The 21,601-nt window shown below is 32.5% G+C and overlaps 1 protein-coding gene across 1 annotated transcript; it reads right to left on the bottom strand.

The window, feature by feature from the left end:
• Positions 1-2,112: 2,112 nt before the first annotated feature.
• LOC115878721 (probable cytochrome P450 28a5) lies at positions 2,113-20,014 on the bottom strand. Its single transcript, XM_030895341.1, has 7 exons — positions 19,792-20,014; positions 18,618-18,855; positions 16,309-16,583; positions 12,938-13,113; positions 8,200-8,376; positions 3,416-3,691; positions 2,113-2,497 (listed from the first exon to the last, which is right to left on the bottom strand). Exons 1-7 carry the CDS (start codon positions 19,968-19,970, stop codon positions 2,331-2,333), a joined length of 1,488 nt encoding a protein of 495 aa, XP_030751201.1. The 5' UTR covers positions 19,971-20,014; the 3' UTR covers positions 2,113-2,330.
• Positions 20,015-21,601: the final 1,587 nt, after the last annotated feature.

Raw genomic sequence — 21,601 nt, 5'->3', positions numbered from 1 at the left:
TTTAAAATTAATAATTTAAGAGTTATCAACAAAGAAACTGATTTTTTATTTGGGACACCCTGTATATTTTTAATTGAATGGAAAGAACTAAAAATTACCTTTCCAAAAATAGAGCACACTTAATATTTTGTTATAGTTCCTTTTGAAATACAGAATTTTTAAAAGTTCGTCACTTTTAACTAGTAGGTTTTGGACCTCTTATTGATGAGCTGCCCTTAATGGAACTGGAAAACATATTTTTCCAGCAAGACGAGGCCACGCCTCAGAACGCTGAAGTTATCAGCAAATTTTTGCAGCCAATTTCGAGAATAATTGAATAGTTAACCAAGATTCCAGCCGTTGGCTATCGAGGATTTTTTAATCTTTTTATCTTTGCGGAAGAATAAAGGTTCATATTTTTAAATTGCCCATATAATATAAACAAGAATTAGAAGTACTTAGCGGTTATGCGAGGGTATCATCATCCCCACCGAGTTAATGAATTCCGCGGGAAATGTTCAAAAACGGTCCCGTCTGTTGATAACAGAAAACGGTCGACATGCCGAACACTTGTAGCAAAATATCATGTATTGGTTTGCATTAAGCGGCCCATACATTATGAAACAAATTGCGCAACACAGGCTGTTGCGCAACGAGTTGCCAAAGTATTGCCCTGTTTGATGCGTTGCGTTTGATAAGCTTCAAGAATGTTTTAAATCTTTTGTGCAACGAGACTGTTTGCGCAACGCGTTGTGTAGTGTATGTGTGTGTTGCGCTTCGTTGTGCAATATTTTAGTTGCCATCAGCCGCTTTTTTTTAGCGGGACGTCGCTTGTTTCTCGAACAATGCACAACTTTTAATACAAAGTTTGACCAAAATGTTATCAAGTGTATGGGTGATGATAGAGTTGTGCAACGCAACGTTGCGCATCGCTTTGTTGCACAATTTGTTTGATAATGTATGGGCCGCTTTAATCTTTATTGTGATTAGATTAAATGTGTTGATGTTGTTAAATATAGTTTAAATTGTTATAAAATTCTGCATCTCTCATTGCAAATATTATTTTCGTTTTAATTGCTGCTCACAGTTAGAATTATTTTATATTATTACATTACAACCGGGCACCGTTCAAAGGCCTACTTATTCAAAGTGGGTGAATTTTTTCAAACTCTATATCTCGAAGAGGAATCGAGGAAAATATCAAGGATGCTATATTTTTGGAAAGGTAATTTTAAATTATTTTCGATGATTTAAAAATATACTGGGTGTCCCATATAAAAAATCAAAGTTTTTGTTTATAACTCTTAAATTATTAATTTAAAAAAATATACTTAAACCATTAAATTCTACGTAAAAAGGTGCTTTGGAAATGTTTTCATAAAAATACAAAAATTTCCATAGTAAAAAAGTTACAGCGATTTTTAAAAAATGCACATTTTTGAAAAACACCCTGTAACTCTGAGACGGTAACAGACATCGCTGTATTTTCACCATCATGTTTTTGAAAAAAATTGAGCTCCAGCGTTGGCGTAACTACAGGGGTAGCCGGTGGCTGTGTAATAATCACCATGAATTATTTCTCATTTTAAAGAGATACAAAAAATATCTTTTTATAGATATATTTTGATGAAATATAAATAATGAATTCCTTTCAAAATGTCTACACATTTGTATAATCCTCCTCAAAAAGAAAATTCTGCCGTAGTTCTTCTAAATAATAAAACAGTACTTTCGTAAGCTTATAAATATATAATTTTCAAACACAAGCAACAGAAGCAGGAGATTAACGGATAAGAACAACCCAGTGTTGAGGAGGGTTCTATCTCGAGTCAACATTATTATATTTTAATTTACTTTGCAGTTTGATTACTTTTCTTTGAACTTTACTGAATTTCTAATAAAATAAGATTTCTAATTAGCTGTATACGGCCAAAAATTCCCTAATTAATATTATATGATATACTTATCTTTATACAGGGCGAGTCTTAAATAAGCGCACAATAAAAAAAAATGTTGAAGGAAATAATATTAAAAACTTTGTATTGTAATTTTTTTTAAATTTGTCAAAAAATGGCAAATGTTATCGACAACAGGTAATAAGTAAAAGCAATATTTTTTAATCAAACTATAATATTCGGTTTATTAATTTTTATTGAACAAAAAATCGATTTTTTAACATAAAGTATACAGAGATCTAGTAATTTATATACTTACCTTGGATAATATAATTAAAAATATCACGATATGATTGAAAAAAAACGGCCTCAGGGTTGGCTTAGAAAAGTCGTCATCGATTGCCAAGATTTCGAGGCCAATTTGACGCCGTTTTTTTATTCGATTACACTGTAATATCAGCTGATTCTTTTGTAGTCCAGCCATATTCCGTGTCTGACTTTATTTAGAATGGTCCAAGGCAAAAACTCAAAAGGCAACTTGGTTTTTTCACTTAAAGTTACTTCGTAATTCTTAATTATTTGGATTATACCCATCCTGACTTGCATCATACCAAACCGTTGACCTAAAAAAGATATAGAACATCTTTATCTGGATGAAAATTGGTGTCTGGCAGTTTTTGACATGAAAAATTTGATTGTGATCTCAATAGGACTCCTATTTGTAGGGGACGCCACCTACATGTGTTTTAACTGTTATGAAGAGTAATAACTTTTTGTCCATACTGGTATAAAACTACTGAGTGAAAAAATACACATTTATGTGATTTTTTACGAAAAAAAGGGCTCTTGGTAAAAATCGCTACTAACAACCATTCTCAAGATATTTAGAATGTAAATAGTCAATACATGTCATTATGGACAATAGAATCAGCATGTTAAGTAGATAGTTACTTGACTGAAATTATGAATTTAGGAACTTTTTATTTTTTTAAATTATTAATCATAATTTTTTCTTTGAAAAAATGATGATAAAACAGTGTCTGCAAAACAGTTTTGCACAAAAACATTTCAAATTTATGATTTCAGTCAAATAACGATCTACTGAACATTTTTTGTCAATAATGTCATGTATTGTCTAAATTTTTATTTTAAATATCTTGAGAACGGTTGCTCGTAGCCTTTTTGACACCTTTTTAACATAAAAAACGTCGTAAATGTACATTTTTTACTTAGTAGTTTTATACAGGTACGGACGAAAAGTTATTAGTCTTCAAACCAGTTAAAAAATATGTAGGTGGCGCCCTGTACATGTAGGAGTCATATTGATATCAAAATCAAATTTCCCATGTCAAAAAACTCCCAGATACCAATTTTCATCCAAATATTGACGTTACATCAGAAATTATTCGGAAAAAATCTAAATAAAAATGAAACTTCTACACCCTGTATCAGCGAAACTAAGCATTTTAGGACATACATTTATACAAACTTTTTTACTTATTTTTTTCCAGAATACAGTTCGGACCACCCTGTATACCTACCTAAACAAACTCTATGTCCGCCACCAAAAGGATAAAACACTTGTTTAAAGCTATTTTCTTTTTCTAAAAATCTCTCTGGCATATATTTCTCTGGGTTCGGGAAATATCTTTCATCGTGACAAAGGCCTCCAAAAGGAATTATACCGACTGTCCCTGGATCGATGTTTACAGCCATACTTCTCAAATGTGATGCGGTCTGCCTTGAAGTGGTGTACACGTAAGGCTTCGAGCATACTCTGGTGTAGTGTTCTAAAACTGGATGTAGTCTCATTGATTCTACAACAAAAAAAAACAACAAATAGAACGGAAATTTGCTTATGTTATGTTTTAATTTTCCGTCTATTAAGAATTTTTCGTCTCTTAAGAAATGTATACCATTAAAGAGTAAGTGTCAATTATCTAACACACTTATTTTATTTTTATTGGATTACGGCGATGTTGTTTATGGTACATTCATAAACGGCTAGGTTCTCTAGAAATATTCAAATACACCAAAAACTCGTGTCTACGGTTTTCTTTTAACATTTAGAGATCATACAGGGTGAGTTTGTTATGAGTATTTTTTTTGGGTATCTCGGAAACTACTGGAGGTGGAGAGTCGGTTAAATGGGGAAAGAATTGCAGTTTTGTGGAGTCATAAATATACGCCTTTCAGATTTTTGAAAAAGTTTATGGCTTACTAGATATTTCGAAAAAAACAAATTTCGGCTATTTTAAAAATTGTCTCTAATCCCATTATAATCTATTTTAGACAAAAAGTTTTCAGATAAAAGTTGTAGATAATCACATCCTTAATGAGATTGCTTTCTCTATTTTTTTCTAAAGCCTGTCATTTTTGACATATAACACAAACATATGTTTTTTTTTAAATGGAAACCATATAGTTGCTATGACTTCATAAAAAGTGCCATTTTTTAAGCTTTTCAGTGATATAAGCTATAATATGTTTTTTTTTTTTATATTTTTTTTAATATAGCCAATTCTTATCATTTTTAAACAATTTCACTTAGTGGAAACAAGTACAATCATCGTTGCTCTCAGAAATGTGAAACTGTCACATCCAAGCTTTGTAAATTAAAATAAACAAAAATTGTAAATATGAATTTTTCAAATGAAGAAAATCGTGTAGGATTATTGGTTCAACATTTCTTGGTCATACATTTTCGAGGATACGTTGACCGGTGAACGTTACTTACGTTTTTTAGAGAACGGATTTCAAGACATGTTAGAAGAGTTAAATTTAGATACTCGCGCATCAATAGAGTGGTTTCAACATGACTTTCCATTACTGACTTTCCATTACATCCTTATTCCAAAAAGTAAGTTCCCCCATAATGAAAGAAATGTTAAAAATTATTTATATCATAATTATGCAAACTAAGTGCTAGGAAGAGGTGGACCAATTGCATGGGCCTCCACGATCACCTGACCTATCCGTTTTAGATTTTTTTATGCGGTATGGTTGACAACAAGGTTTACAAAAGAACTTAAGAGAGGCACTCGAAGAGGCGGTACGGGAGAAATTTAATTTAGTCGACCGGCCATTCTGTGAGAATAGCTAGTAATTCAGTTTTAAAAAGATGCATTTATGTACTCAAAACAATGGCGGATTTTTTTGAACATTTTCTAAAATATCTTAAAGTGTATGTAGTGATATTATTTTTTTAAGTTTTAGTTTGTGTAATGTAAATTGTAAAGAACCGTTTAATAATATGTTCTGACTTTTTATAAGTTATAAATCATAACTGAATAAGAATACCATGCAAACTAGGTGAAATTAGTCAAGAAAGACAAAAATTGGCTATAATTCAGTAATTTTTCGAAAAAAACACATATTATAGCTTATATCACTGAAAAGCTTAAAAAATGGCGTTTTTTATAAAGTCATGGCCAACTATGGTTTTCATTTAAAAAACATATGTTTGTGTCATATATCAAAAATGACAGGCTTTAGAATAAATCGGACCAAACCAAACCAAACACAAACTCATTAGGAATGTGATTATCTACAACTTTTATCTGAAAACTTTTTGTTTAAAATCGATTATAAAGGAAGGAAGGATCATTTTTAAAATAGCCAAAATTTGTTTTTTTCGAAATATCTAGTAAGCCATGAACTTCTTCAAAAATCTGAAAGAGCCATATTTATGACCCCACAAAACTGCAATTCTTTCCCCATTTAACCGACTCTCTATCTCCAGTAGTTTCCGAGATAACCATACAGAACATCGTAGAAAACTCACCCTGTATAACGCCACATCTTAATAATTTATTTATTTTATCCATGACTAACAGACGACAATTTCATTTAATGACATTCATTTATCGAACTTTAACTACAAAGCAGCCTCCCTGTTTGCCCTCATTATTTCACTACGTTGACCATGCTCATTCGAATAGGCCAATGCATTATTTTAAAATTCCTCAACACCGAACAGCTGGTAACTTCCAGAAATCTTTCACTTTCATAGGGCGACATTTATGGAATAATATTTCTAATAACTTTAAATATCAATTCTTTACACATTATAAAAAATAAATTAAAAATCATTTACTAAATTCGCAAAAATTATAATTTCTATGACTGACAAAAAGTCATTATTTTCCTCTATATCCTTGACTAAAATTCACGTTTCTATGCAAAAATCAGGGGCGGCTTGTCCTATGAGGCAGATGAGGCAGTGCCTCACCAATACATTTGTTCTTTAATCACAATTTTATATTTTTTTCCCTATTTGCATCAATAATAATTGTATTTTTTATCCGTCATTCTACAATAAATTACGTCGATGGTATTCCTTTAAACGCGCTTCCTTTCCCATATGCGACAAACTCGACGATATATATATATCCATCTCATTTGTTCTTTAAGAAGTCTTTAAGTATATGTGCAGAGGTTTGCCTCTCGCCTTTCCTTGTCTAACGTATTGTGGTATATCGCATTGACGGAGCGACAGCGTTCACTGGAATCTTAAATCTATAGAATGAAAAGAAAAAGCATAGGCAAAACCTTTAGTTGAAGAGAGATAAAATGTATGGAGTAGTAGCGCGTAAAAAGACCGTATTGAGGCGAGCCTCAAATGTAAATTTAAACCTTAAAAGCCGTTCGTTAAAAATATGTATCACTTCCCGATCAGCCCGAGAGATTTTAGGCGACAGGCTGAAAATGCAGAATTGCATTATTTGGGAATTTGTATTAGTTTGAATCACAGTTTGAATTAACTCTGCCGGTTATTGCACTGTTTTGTCTCTAATTGATTAATATATACGTTTTTAATGTGAATTGCATGTTTAATTACTCGTCTTACTGATTACAACGTATTAAGTAAATACCTAAAAAGTGGGCAGTGACTTGTTGATTGATATGATGATTTAGAGGGACCATGCATCATCAGAGGACTTCCCCAGGTAAAGTTTTTCGAATTCGAATCATTTCTAGATAAATTGTGTACTCGTATAGTCAAAAAGTAAAGCAACCTGTTACAGAGATTTCATTTTGTTTTATTTTTATAGGATGGGTAGAAAAACAAAATTTTACCATACAGAGTAAAATATAAGACAAAATATCCTGAGGTCGCTTTGATAAAAATTTAGCCCTATGTAATAGGTACCGTATGGTCGAAAAAAGTCAAGTTGGCTTGAAAATGACGATCGATGACATTTCCCATATAATTTTACATATAAAATGACAGCGATCTTCATTTCATAGCCACCGCTGACGCCGTTTTTATTCGATCATACGGTATAATACTGCTAATTATATTACATAAGGCAACTGCTAAAAATTTAGAAATATTTTAACTACAAAAATGTGCGCTTTTTAAGTCTGTAGGTATCTAAAATACTAAAAATAATATACAGTGTGTAATGCATTTAAAAAAATTGAGATATAGCATTATAATATTGCAATGTTGGCCGTGCCATAAAAAAATCCCTGTGTAAAATAATGTAAATTTTTGTTCTACATATCTCGCTATATACATACTTAAGCAATAATATATCAATAAGTTAAATTCACTCCAGGTTTTTACCACTTTTTAAAAAATGAAAATTTTCAAATATGAATTATCATGGAAATCCCGCATATATAGTGTTTCAAATAAATCAATAGTGTGATGTATGCTGAATTCTATGCTGAACCCAATTCTGTACAGAAAAATGGTAATGCGATTGCAATTTTAAAGAAAATATTTTTTTAGGGTATGCACTTTTTTTATATAGAACTTTATTTTCATATATTTGTCAACTACGAAGATATTATTGGACTTCCTCGTACTAATGGTCACCCTATATACATACTAATAAAAATTCTCTTCTAATGTGCCTCACCATCTTCCAGTGCTACGAGCCGCCCCTGGCAAAAATATTTAAAAAAAATTAAGATCTATCTTGGATATACATTTCTTAACTGTTCCTGAAAAATATCACTTTATCAAGTTTAAATTAATTATTCAGCTAACGCTGCTTAAGAAAAAAAGTTTTTTGCAGTTTTCCAAAAAAACTTTTATAAAGTTGAGATAAACAAGATAAATGGACTAACTTAACTGCTCCATGTCAGAATGTAACGGGTCATTTCTTCACCAAGGCTAAAAATTTGTATAAAAGTTCAAGAAAATGAGCTAGCACATCAAATTTCAACACATACAGGGTGGCACCTTTCATATAAAGCGGAAGCTCCAAGGAGAATGAAAGTTAGCATTGAAATTATATTTTAGGAGTATTTTTAATTTATAGTATTGGTTAAATTAAAATATGTATAGTAATTAAAATATATAGCAATTTACCATAAATACAAGCGTTTGTGAAGACCATATCTTGAAGATCTTCATAGGAAACTCTATTTGCTTCACTCTTTTCCTCAAATTCTTTAATTTCCTCACGTACCCTCACTTGCGCTTCAGGATTCTGAGCTAAATTAAACAAAACATAGCTCATTACTAGTGCAGAAGTTTCGTAGCCATCTGAAAAAGAAATAAGTAAGGTAAATGGCAATAACTGACAAATTTTTTGCCGCACTGCAACCTAACATTTGTTTAAACAAAAAGTTTTTATTCTAAAAGCTATAGATGCCTGACGCAATATTGCCGGACCTTGTAAACGCCACAGTTTTGTGGAAAATTTAAAACAAATAAATGTACGGTAAGCCATTTAAATTGCCAGGTGATACGTCTCATGAGCATTTCAAAATGTCCGACCTTTCAGTTGGTGCGAATAATTTATTATTGCATATTGATCGGGACTCAAATTGAATAACCAAAATTAGAGAAATTTGAACGGGAGATAAAATAAACGAATTTAAATTAAAAGTTTTAAACTGGCCCAATGCAAATTTATATTTTTAAATTGCTAAACAGAGAGATATAGAATGAATGAAACATTAAATCTGCTAACTATCATACAGGGAATTGGGCGAACAAAAAGAATTGGAAGAGAGAAACGTTTGCTCAGCAGTTAAATGATCATACCATAACGTGGTATACTAATGCTTCCAATACTTTAGTATTTGAGCCGAAAACTAAGTACTCTGAACCAATGGGCACCTACTTCAGCATCCTTCAGGCAAAAATCTACACTATCGAAAGATGCGGACAACTAATCTTAAATAGGAACTATCGGAAACAAGAAATAATCATCTTATCCTATTAGTCCAAGATCCCAGAGCGATCAGACATAACTTATTTTCACAGCTTACAGCGTGTTTTCATTGCTAGAGCTATAACTATAGCAATTGTCTCGCCGGCGCGGTAATTTAGCCAATTTGATAAACTAAAGTAATCTAATTCGTGTTAAAAAAAAATTAAAACCTATGACGTCATTTTTTTCCCTAAACAAAAAAGATGCATGAAATTCCGGATAATTTACTAGCTGATCGGACAACCATGTATAATTCAACTAATAAACCATGTATAATTAATATTATATTTTATATCAATTCGCAATGTTTGTCAAAATTCGACCTTCACTACTGTCAGCGTAAACCAGACCTAATTAAAAGCTCACAAAGTGTTCTTACATGTATGTCTAAATTTATTTTAAATTAACTAAAACAACCCCCCTTCCCCGCACCCCTCTCTTCCATTAGTATTTCTTCCTCCATCTACCAGAGGCGCCCTTGTATAATAAAATTGAAATGTATTATAAGTTGCCTATCTATTTACTAGTATAAGTCCATAGATAAATGAAACAAGTTTAGATTGGAAAGTGCCCATAAGGACAATGTAAACACTATTTGGCGCTTATCTTGCAACGGTCGCGACCCAAAACTTTTGAAAATATCGGAGCGGTTCGGCTTTTTCCGGAATTATATCGTCAAATATTGTTTATTCAAATTTATTATTATTTTCGTTTAATTTTAGAAATAAAATACAATGTGTTGCATACAAGAAACTTTATTTTATATAAGGACGCATGTATGCAATACCTATGAAACATTGGAAACCGACGTTATGCCACGATCCACGATGGTTTTTGCATGCAGTTCACAGTTCACAGCACAGCTTCTTAAGTTTTTAATGCCACTTTTTCACAATTATCACCGGTTGGAGTAAATAAAACTTGAGTTAAACTCACAAGATAGCAATATTACTTTGAAAATGGACGCTATAAACACTTTTCGGAATTTCTTTAATGAGAGCGGTTTAGATTTTGAAAGATTATTATGATTTTTGAAGATTCTGACTTTGACAAGAGAAAATTATTTCTGATTTTGTTTGCCGTTGTTCTTAGTGACAGCTATAACAGCGCCAGATCGCGTATAACGGTCGCGACCCAAAATAATTTCGCGACCTAAAATTTTTACGGGCTTTCCAATCTAAACTTGTTGCATTTATCTATGTATAAGTCTTTTATCTATGGCGTAAACATAGAAACGGATATAGATAAGCCCGCGACTCTTTCATTATCGGTTATGGAATTTGCCCTGGAATTTGCTATAAAAATCAAATAACAACATTTTTAAGAATATTTTTTATATGAAACGTGTTTTCCGCATCAGATTTTAGTCAAAGAATCCAAAAAGTTCATTTTAAGGTAACATAAACTTCATTTTCTAAGAAAAATCGTGTGTCAGGATAGTTCACCGAAGCCGATATGATGGAAAGAGCAAACACGGATAGGGAATTTTTAAAAAAGATATGTTTCACTGACGAATGCACGTTTACCTTAAATAATGAACCCAATGTTCAAAATTATCGATATTGGAACAAAGAAAACCAACATAGGTTTGGCGAAACAAGGACGCAATATCCACAGAAAGTAAATGTTTGGGCAGGGATTCGGACACAATATTATCGGGCCATTATTTCTTACGCGAAATTTCAATGCAGAATATTATTTGGAACTACTCGAAAATCATATTTTACCTGCATTACATGATGCCGCTAGGGAAAATCAGGAAGTTTGGTACCAAATGGATGGCTGCCCGGCATAGTACCCTGGCTGTTCGTGAATATTTAGACAAAGTTTTAACGGAAACGTTATTGGCCTAAATCATACAGTAAATTGGCCAGAAAGGTCTCCTGATATTTCGCCAAATGATTTCTTTCTCTGGGGCCATTTAAAAAACAGGCTATACAAGGATAAAAAATACCCAAATCTAGACGAGTTAAAAAAAGCTCTTTCTGCCGAATGCAATAGAATTTCAGTTTATCAACTAGCGAATGTAAGAGAATTTTATTATCGCCTGGGTTATTGTCTAGCAGTCGATGGAGGAATATTTCAACATCTTCTTAAATCCTAAAGTTCTAAAATTCATTAGTACCTAAATTAATAAGTTATTGAATATTGTAATAATACTATAATTAACCTTGTAATTGATTACTTTATTTTACTTTAATTCATATTAATTTGTATTTATAAATACATCTTTAAGATTTCCGATGTAGGAATGAGTCAAGCACTAAATAGGTAAATTTCTGAAATGACAACTTCATTTGACAGTTATTTTTTACCTTGACTGGTGCTCATAAGTAAGTAAATACAGGGCCATAAGAAAGGAGAAATATTTAAAAAGAAATCGGCGATAACTCGTAAACGGGCTAATCAAAAATATCTAAAGTTATTCTTTTGAATGTGGGTTTTAGTGCTCTTCAATAAACCTAAATAGGATTATTCTCTAAAATAATTAGGGAAGTCAATAATTGACCCCATTAAAATTTACATGGGATTTCCTATATGTCCCGTCCGAGGGGTGTCTCACTCGGGTAAAAAATGTACACGTACTGCCAAAATATCCTTCCACTTATAAGCGACTGCCAGTGACTATGCAGAAGACTGCCTATGACTGCCATGTAATTATTATAGGCGACTGCCATAAGACTGCCAATGACTGCCAGCGACTGCCAAGAAAATGTACATGTAATTCCAGTAGTGAGACACCCCTCGGTCCCGTCCGACGATGCAACACCCGGTAGATCTATCTTGTCTCCCTTTCTTGAGTTATAACATATCATACAGACTCAGGGCTTGACATTTCGTTCGTACCTGTATAAAACTACTGAATAAAAAATATACATTTACGACGTTTCTTACGTAAAAAGGGTCTCTTGGTAAAAATCGCTACGACCAACCGTTCTCAAGATTGTATGAAACCCACCCCCTTAGAAAACCTTTACAAGGCTGCAGGTTTTACAAGCCCCGATTTACGCAGAAAAGCTCATCAACATACTGAGAAGCTAAAACAAACATTTGATGCTCGTCACTCAATTTTTGGCCAAGAGTGCGGCACAGGTAGACTTAAATCCAGACGCCATTTCCTAAGCCCACCCCCTGGATGAACCTCCCTCCCACTACCCACTTAGAGAGGACCCACCAAATGGTGTTTCTAGTGACTGGAAAACCTGGAGAATGCTCAACCGAATCAGAACTGGGGTGGCACTAGTAAAATCCAATTTGATCAAATGGGGTTTGCTGGACAGAAATGACGACAAATGCGACTGCGGTGCCTTTCAGGACATGGAACATCTCTTTCAATGTCCTGCGTGCCCCCACAGATGTACCCTCGATGGCCTATGGCTGGCTAAACGGGAGGCATTGGACGTAGCCCCATTATTGGGTTAATAATCTATAATATAATCCGGACACGAAAAAGTAAGTAAGTAACCTCATAACTGAGTGTGTCGAGATGACAACTATTAATGCCATTAACTTTGGTACGACTGATATTGGAGATGGCGAACTAACTTCTGTAAAATCGTCTAAGATACTGGCTTTTGTCAAAGCTCTGAGACTGCATGGTGAGTCATAACTCAAGAAAGGGGGACACAATAGATCTATAGTTTGGCGGTCAATATCTTCCCCTCCCATACAATCTACAATCTATATATAACCGGTTAAAAAGAGATACTGTGTAGAAGTTGCTTGTGCGCGCGATTTTTTTAATGCACGGTTAAAATCGGGCAAAATAACCGAAGTGTATGGGGCGCTTTAGGTGTAGAAATTCTCTATGAACTTTCTCAATTAACCCGTTTATTTTCTCCACGACACTTTAGCAGTACTGGTTTATTTTCCTATTTACAAAGTTACCTTCAAAGAACGTAGCTGCATGAGCTGTAATTTCCACATTGCTTAACTTCCTCTTATTACCCAACTCCGATATGAACTGGAGGTAATCCTTAACTTCGCTGTTGCCGTTCTTACGGTACCGTAAAACATCCGTAATTATTTCAGTTAATCTAGTTTCGACTTGCCTGGGAATTACCCTAAAAAATCGTATATATACATGGTGGTCCAAATTGTATTCTGGAAATTCGGCAGCATATTCTAAATATAAAAATATATAGATAAAAATAAGAAAAAAAGTTTGTATAAATGTATGTGCTAAAATGCTTCGATTCGGGGATATAGGGTGTAGAATTTTAATTTTTATTTCGATTTTATAAATAATTTCTGAAGTAAAGTCAATGTTTGGATGAAAATTGGTGTCTGGGAGGTTTTTGATATGAGAAATTTGATATTGACGTCAATTTGTAGGGGATGCAACCTACATGTGTTTTAACTGATTTGAAGAGTAATAATTTTTCGTCCGTACCTGTATAAAAAAGTGAAAAAATATACATTTCCGTGACTTTTTACGTAAAAAATGTTTCTTGGTAAAAGTCGCTACGATCAACAGTTCTCACGATATTTAGAATGGAAATAGTCAATACATGTCATTATTGACAAAAAATAAACACGTTGAGTAAGATAGTTATTTCCCTAGATCATACATACTTATATATGATCATACATACTTATATATGATCTAGGGTTATTTCACAGAACAATTGGTTATTTGACTGAAATAAAGAGAGGTACTGATAATTTCGATTCCATCTCCAGAAACATTATCAGTAGCGATTTTTACCAAGAGACCTTTTTTATGTAAAAAACGCCGTAAATTATATTTTTTTAACCAATAGTGTTATATAGGTAGGGGTGAAAAGGTATTACCCTTGTATTACTCTTCAAACCAGTTAGAAAATATGTAGGTGGCGCTCTCTACAAGTATGAGTCAATTTGACATCGAAATCAAATTTCTTACATCAAAAAAATCCCAGACGCCAATTTTCATCCAAATATCGACGTTAGTTCAGAAATTATTTGAAAAAAAACGTAATAAAATTGAAACTACACCCTGTATGTCCGAAGCTACGCATTTTAGGACCAACCTGTATATTGACAACATTTGTTAAGAGAGCGTTCACTAATTATTTTATTTTATTTATTTATTTCTAGTCGGAACACAAACAGGACAAGTCCAAAATTAGTGTCCACAGCTTACATATAATAACTAAATACCAATAACAATAGTAATAACCAATTTTAAAATTATAATACTATTATTCTTAAAATTACAATTTTTTCTATATAGTATATATACACAAACTAAGTCAATATCAACACCAATATGTTTAAGATTTAAGCAAAAAAATATGAAATGAAAACACTATGAAATAACAAGCAAAGGAATCGCGATAAGGAATGCAATAATTATATATTAAAAGTAAACAATTAAATTATAGATATTAAACCATAGAAAAAAGGAATTAACTTATAAATACAAATTTACTATTCAGGAGTATAATATCTGGATATGGCTATACGCTCACAAATTGTCGTTTTAATTTACATTTTAAGGCAAACAAATTATCAGAAAAAAAATCAAAATCCGTGCAGTAGGAATTGGCAAACTCCAGCATTCCGTTAACTGGTGAATTGGCAGCACTATTTGTGTGAAAAAATGTCTTCTTGAAAAGGGATGTGAATCTTAAATTTTTTGTTGGAACATTAAATGAAATCATAGACAAGAGATAAGGTGAATCGATTTGAGAATTTATTATTTTGTATAATACTGCTATATCAGTAATTATTCTACGATGTTCTAAAGTTAATATATTAAATCGGTTGCACATAGATATATAAGAGTCGTTAATATTATTTTTATATCCCAAATATTTAACAAATCTTTTTTGTACCTGCTCTAGCCTATTTATATAAATATGGTACATTGGATTCCACACTGAGTTCAACTGACTGTATACATACGCATAATATAAAGAGAGCAAAGCTTTATTGCTGGTGAATTGTCTAGCCTGCCTGTTTATAAATCCCAGCATTCTAAATGCTTTAGAAACAATAGCCTCAATATGCTCGCTAAAAATCAGTTTCTCATCAAAGAATACTCCTAGATCTCGTGCTCCTTGTTTTCGAAGTAAATCAATGTCACCTAAGCTATAGTTATACACTATCTTATTGTGATTACGACTGAATGAGATCATGAAATATTTTTCCGGATTTAGAAAAAGATTATTTTTCGAACAGTAATTCTTAAAATTGTCCAATTCAGACTGAAATAAAAGCGCACCATTGATGTTACGAATTTTCATAAAAAATTTTAAGTCGTCCGCATATAACAAATAGTTGGAAAAATGAAAACAGTTTTTTATATCATTAATATAGATAATAAATAATAACGGACCCAGGTGACTTCCCTGTGGAACTCCCGATGTAGACTCATACGGGAATGATGCCACTGACACCCACTGAGACCGGCCCGATAAATACGATCGAAACCAGTCAAGCATGACTCCATCCACATCATTATGAGAGGCAATCAAGGGGAGAGTATGGCGAATTTTACTAAATCTTAAGTAGGGGAGGGAGGTTTTTTTTGGCAAATATCATGTAAATTTTTGTGGGCAAAAATAGTGTAAAAATGTGCGAAAATCACGTTAATTTAAAGTAAAACACGTTTCTACACTAAAATATGCCAAAATTTAACACAATTCTTCTTTATAGTAAATTCTATGAATAGATATGGTTAAAACAAGTTACCTAACTAATGGACACCCTCTTTTTATTATCCTATTCAAAACAATCATCGCATATTTTCTAAAAAAATATTAATTTGAAAAACAAGACACTTTGAATTCCCTGACGTACGATTTAAAATAGTATGGATACTGTAAAGGTAAATTCGATACAATAAGCCTACGGGCTCACCTGTAATTTTTAGTCTGCCGACTATTTAGTTGCAACAGTGAAAACAATACGTACTTATGAAATCGATTGGCCGACTATTTGATTGCATGTGAGCGCGGCTCGATAAGGATATATTGTTTACAAATATGCAACTAAATAGTCGGCCGATTAGAAATTGTCTGTCAGCACATAGTCTAAGGCTACGCAATGTAATCAAATATTGGATCGATCAGCTTCATAAGAATGTATTGTTTTCACTTTTGCAACTAAATAGCCGGTCGATTAAAAATTACTTATCAGTGCATACCCTAATAATCCTAAAAAAAACTCACAAGAGAAAGGCAGAAAAATGCATGCTTCATTTAGAAATATGTAATAATTACTTTTATTAAAATATGCGATAATTGTTTTGAGTAGTGTATTCGCGTACTTACTTTAAAGATATCAAATTACTGATAAGAGGGAACATCTGTAGCATGGACAAGGCAAAAGTGCCAGGAGCTATAAATGCGTTGGCCAGTTTCATGAAATCGGATTCTTGTGTACTTTCGAAACATCGACCGTCTATTCCAAACGCTGATAAAGCTACATTTTCCAGGGTGTATCTCCTGCAAAGATTTTGTGTCTCTAACGTTTTTCCTTTTTGTGAGTCGATGTACTTTGACAATTTCCGGTCCACTGTTTCGATTAGATAGAAAAGACTTTTCATCTGAAACAAAACGGAGTTTATGTTTGATTATTTCCGTTATCTGGAGAAGAAACAGAAATTCTAAACTGTAATTAATTTTTATCGTTTTCTAGAACAAATAGTAGCTTTTTATTTTATCGGTATTTCGAAAATATACACGTAAAAAATTAATTGTAGTAATCCCCACAATTGTAGAAAACACTGCTGGTATTTTGCGTCTAAAATCGTACTAGGCATCACGTTGTAGCATTATTTCTATCAATTTGTATATCTCCAATATACAGGGTGGCTCGAATTCCACGCTCATCATTGGGATTTCGGAAACCGTAAGAGATACAGGATCGGTTAAATGCAGGCAAAGTTGCGCAATTTGATGTTCAATAAAATGCCGTATTGCATTTTGAAAAATTCCGAAAAAACGGAATTTTCAATTTTGTTTTCTATTGTTTCCTGGCTTTATTTGTTAAGATAACTTAAAATGAAAAAAAAAATTCATGGCCACTTTTTCTGCTCTGTGTGATTAAATATTGACTCTGACGTTTCGGCTTCTGGCGATCATCATCAACTTAATTTTTTTAAATACGGACCTCATTTTTTTTCAATTTAATTTAATCCTTTCATCACTCTTAAAACTCTATATATAGTCACTTTGATATTTGCCGACGTTTCGTATAGAAAATTCCATCACCAGAATATTTTATGCACAAAAAAAAATTAAAATTAAAAATACAATACGCCATTTTATTGAGCATGAAATTGCGCAACTTTGCCTCCATTTAGCCGATCCTGTATCTCTTACGGTTTCCTAAATCTCAATGATGAGCGTCGAATTCGAGCCACCCTGTATACTCAGATGTAAAAAAAACGCAACGGAAAAATATTTGGTCTAGTTTAAAATTTTATATATTTTTTTTATTTTTAGCTGTATTTCCTGGATTTTTTTTAGCAAACTGTATACAGGGTGTTTCAAAAAACATGTGCCATCCCTCGTGGGGTGATTCCTCACGTAAAAATAAGATTTATTTTCCATATCAACATAGGTCCGATTTTGCTTTGTTTCATAGCTACAGGGTGTCAAAATTTTAATATTTTTTCGATTTATTATAATTTTCTTTAAGTACTTTTAGCGTTTCGAATGAAATTTTGAGGGTAAAAGTTGCTAGAAGTGAAATTCATCAGGGACGTGCATATGGGTTATCACTGGAATATTTTTCAAAAAAACATGGGCGCCACTGACTTTGTTCTTTTGATATTAAAATTGTGTAGGCCCTTTAATGCCAATTAAAAGTTATATCTTGATATTTTGTCGAATTCGGCCTCCTTGATGAGATAAACGCAATATTAATAATCACAATAATTAATAAAATTAAAATAAAAATAAAATTAATAAATTGTATATTTTACCAAATTTATTATTAAATATTATTACTATTAGTTATTATTACTATTAGTCCAACCTACAGCAATTTCAAGTAAAAAATAATGGTATTTAAGATAACTACAAACAACATAATTTTAAAATGTTTTAATATCCTGTAACTCTAAAACTATGCATTTCCATACCCATGTTTATAGGAACTTTTTTTCATATTTTTTGATGAGAAATCAATGAGTACTTATTTAAAACTTTCTCATTTATAGTAATTTTTATCCTCAAAATATTATTCGAAACGCTAAAAGTACTTGGAAGAAAATTATAATAAATCGAAAAAATATTAAGACTTTAACACCCTGTAGCTATGAAACAAAGAATAATCGGACCTATGTTGATATGAAAAATAAATCTAATTTTTACGTGAGGAATCTCCCCACGAGAGATGGTACATGTTTTTTGAAACACCCTGTATAAATATATCAATTTTAATTCGTAAACTCAGTTTGTTAACGTACTCTAAAACATCGTTGGTGTAAAGTGTAAACATTTCCTATGTAAAAACTAAGAAATTTGTTTGTGAAGGACCTAATTCTATATAAAACTTCAGTAAAAAATATGATAGAATGTCCGCATTGTTCTAACTCCAATTATAAATTCAACATAATATTAATTAATCTTACTTTACCACTAGTAAAGCCCGGAGACAGCATAGTTCTTGTTTCTTTCCATTGTTCGTCCTTTTGAACAAAAGGGCTGGCCCCTTGTAAGGGATCTAGTTCGGGATCCACGCAGAAATCATTATTGTAGAAGTACTTCGAGTCCTTTACGAATATCCTGCTGATAAATTCCGGATCTCTGACCAAAAGAACCGGATCATGTGTTCTGTACACGCCTACTACCGGCCATTGGTCGTACTTACTAAAAAATAATAGCGATAATTTTTGCTTATTATAAAACTATAACGACTTTAAATTAAAGGATTTGAAGGACATGAATATATTTTCACGCGTAAAAAATATTTTTTTACGTGTAGCAAATAGCATTTTACGCGTAGAAATCACTGGGTGGCTTTTATAAAAATTTACTGTGGAAAATGCCATATGAAACATAAAACCACGCATATCAGTGAAACCATTGAATATTTTGTAATACTCTAATTACAACAAATGTTCAGTTTTTAATTATGCATCTAATAAAATAATAATATACAGAGTGTTCCATTTAAAAAAAACGAAGAAAAATTATTTTATATTTTCGAAAGTTTGGCGTGGAATTTTGAACATCCTGTATGATCTCCGATTACCATATTTATAGCAAAGTAAGTACAGACCATCTAAAGTAAATACCTAATATAGTTTTGATTTCAGGACAGTTTACTGTATTTTTAATAATTCTTTTAAGAAAGGCCGAAAAAAAAATATTTTTATTTATTTATTAATATATTTGAAACTATCGAAATATGTTTACTCATATCTTAGAATTATGTAAAGTGATCTGAAAGGAAGCAAAAACTGCAATAATGCACAGGGTGTTCCGTTTAAAAAAAAATTCCCGATCCACTCACACTTTTTTGAGCCACCCTATAGAAGTAAATATTTTTGTGAAATACATCCTAGTACATACTTTAGGTTTGCACTTAAACAAAATTCCCAAGTTTTTTATTCTAGGAGCTACAGATGCCCGAAGCACTTTTGCCGGACCCTGTATATTCGAACACTCTGTATTATACAAATTACTCATCAGTAATGTTTTGCATTATTACTCAAGCAAGAAAGATCAGTTATAGTTTACGAAAACCAATAGTAACGTAAAAAACCTTGTTTATAAATAGAAAAATGAAATAAATATATTTACCTATAAATTTTTCGAAAAATCTGACCTACAGTTTTCTTTTTGGTGAAACTCTGAAATATATTTCCAAAAAAAGGCCATGGTGTGGGTCCAGGAACCCTTTTTCTGTTCCAATACGTCAATTTTCTACGTAAATAATACACAAGCGTTACAAGAAAAATGGTAAATAGCATAGAAATCATTGTTCTGTATTTTACAAAATTTTTAGTACGACTAACGATGAAGTTATCACTGGTTAATGTTAGGCGTTTGTTTATTTATGGTCTATTAAGATTAATCTTCTGTATACGATAACATATTTGTTAATTAAATTATTGAGTTTTATCTAAATCAAAGTATAATCAGTGTCGTAGCATAAATTTGAATCATGGGGTCAGGTCATATAAGTGACACAAAGGTTATATAAGGTTAGTATATCGACTCAGAAAATCCCAGGTAAATTTATAGCCCCCCCCCCCCTATTTATTTTAGAAGAAACCTTTGTTGGAAACCTTTTCAATAATAGTCTTAGTATGGAGAGTTAAGATATTCATACAAACATAGTGCAGTTAGCAGAGAGAGAACTATTATAATAATTTTAGTTTAAATATGGTCATATTAAAACTAACAACATTTTGTTATTCGCTTTAGAACAAAACAAATTCAGCGTATTGTATATTCTTTCTTCTTCATGTTGATCGCATTAAAATAATATTGAAACCGTGGTTTTGTCATAATATTTCTAATTCTTATTTTCGTATTTTTTTAACAAAGAAACATTATTATTATTATTTTTAACTATTTGTATTGTTGCAGGACAGTTCAGCAGGACGACTGGTAGGCGGTTGCGGGGGGACAGTGGGCGCAGGAGGCGTGGGAGGGGAAGGTTGTCACGAGCTGGACGAAATCGCGGTGGTGTCCAGCAGCGCGGACCCCCTACATGTAAAATATGGCGAGGGCAGCGGCATCACATGTAACGGACCGCGGCTTGTGCCAGGTAAGCTTTGACAACACCGCACGTGATTACATATACATTTTACACCGAATAACACGATGTAAACAAACCCACAAACGATAAAATAGGGGGACTACAGTTGTAGATTGTCTGTGAGAGGGAAAGTTAATCACCGCGACCTTATAAATCTATTGTGTCCCTCTTTCTTGAGTTAATATAATAATAACTCAGCATAAGGTCTCAGGGCTTTGACAGAAACCAGTATATGAGACGGTTTTACAGAGGTTAGTTCTCCATCTCTGAATTCTTGCCGTCTTGGAGGGTTTCCCCATTTTCCCACAGAATCTGCATTCGTTTTTGTTTCTTAGTTTCAATCTACTGACTTGTTCATTGAGGAGACAGTGTCCTGTTAAAAAAAACTGATAAACTGAAAATTGTTCTTACTTAAATCAAGGGAAATCTTTGAATTTTCTCTGTCGTAAGCTCTGGGAAATTTCTACAAGTGTCTTTATTAGACCATTGGAGGATGGGAATTCCATGTTACGGATGAAGTCTTCCAGGTTCTTGAGTTCCGCTTTAAGTTGGTTTCCACTTGAAAAGCAGAACGGTTCAGAGTTTACTCAACGTCAAGATATATTTGTGGTTTTACTTCAAGTTTTATGACTTATGGCATATTGGCACTTTTCAAAGCATTTGTGGTACTTTTTATCAAGCTGATCCCACTTCTGATGTTAGGACGTAGTTTGTATTTTCCATATAAATTACTGGGTTTTCTTCATAACTCCTTTATTCCGTCGTGGTGCTCAGGATTACATAATAACTAACTATATCGATCGAAGAACTGACTTTAATTAACTTAAGTAAGAACAATCTTTGGAT

Source organism: Sitophilus oryzae, unplaced genomic scaffold, assembly GCF_002938485.1.
Source record: "Sitophilus oryzae breed Bouriz unplaced genomic scaffold, Soryzae_2.0 scaffold_1000_pilon_pilon, whole genome shotgun sequence".
NCBI classification, from domain to species: domain Eukaryota; kingdom Metazoa; phylum Arthropoda; class Insecta; order Coleoptera; family Curculionidae; genus Sitophilus; species Sitophilus oryzae.
Note: the sequence above shows the minus strand (reverse complement) of the source record. Positions and strands in the feature narration are given on the sequence as shown.

Coding starts and splice junctions, on each gene's coding strand:
- LOC115878721 (XM_030895341.1), bottom strand. CDS start 19,970: ATGATTTCTATGCTATTTACCATTTTTCTTGTAACGCTTGTGTATTAT. Junction 18,856..19,791: donor ATTTTTCGAAAAATTTATAG/GTAAATATATTT, acceptor ATTATTTTTTAG/TAAGTACGACCAATGGCCGG. Junction 16,584..18,617: donor CGGGCTTTACTAGTGGTAAA/GTAAGATTAATT, acceptor GTTTTGTTTCAG/ATGAAAAGTCTTTTCTATCT.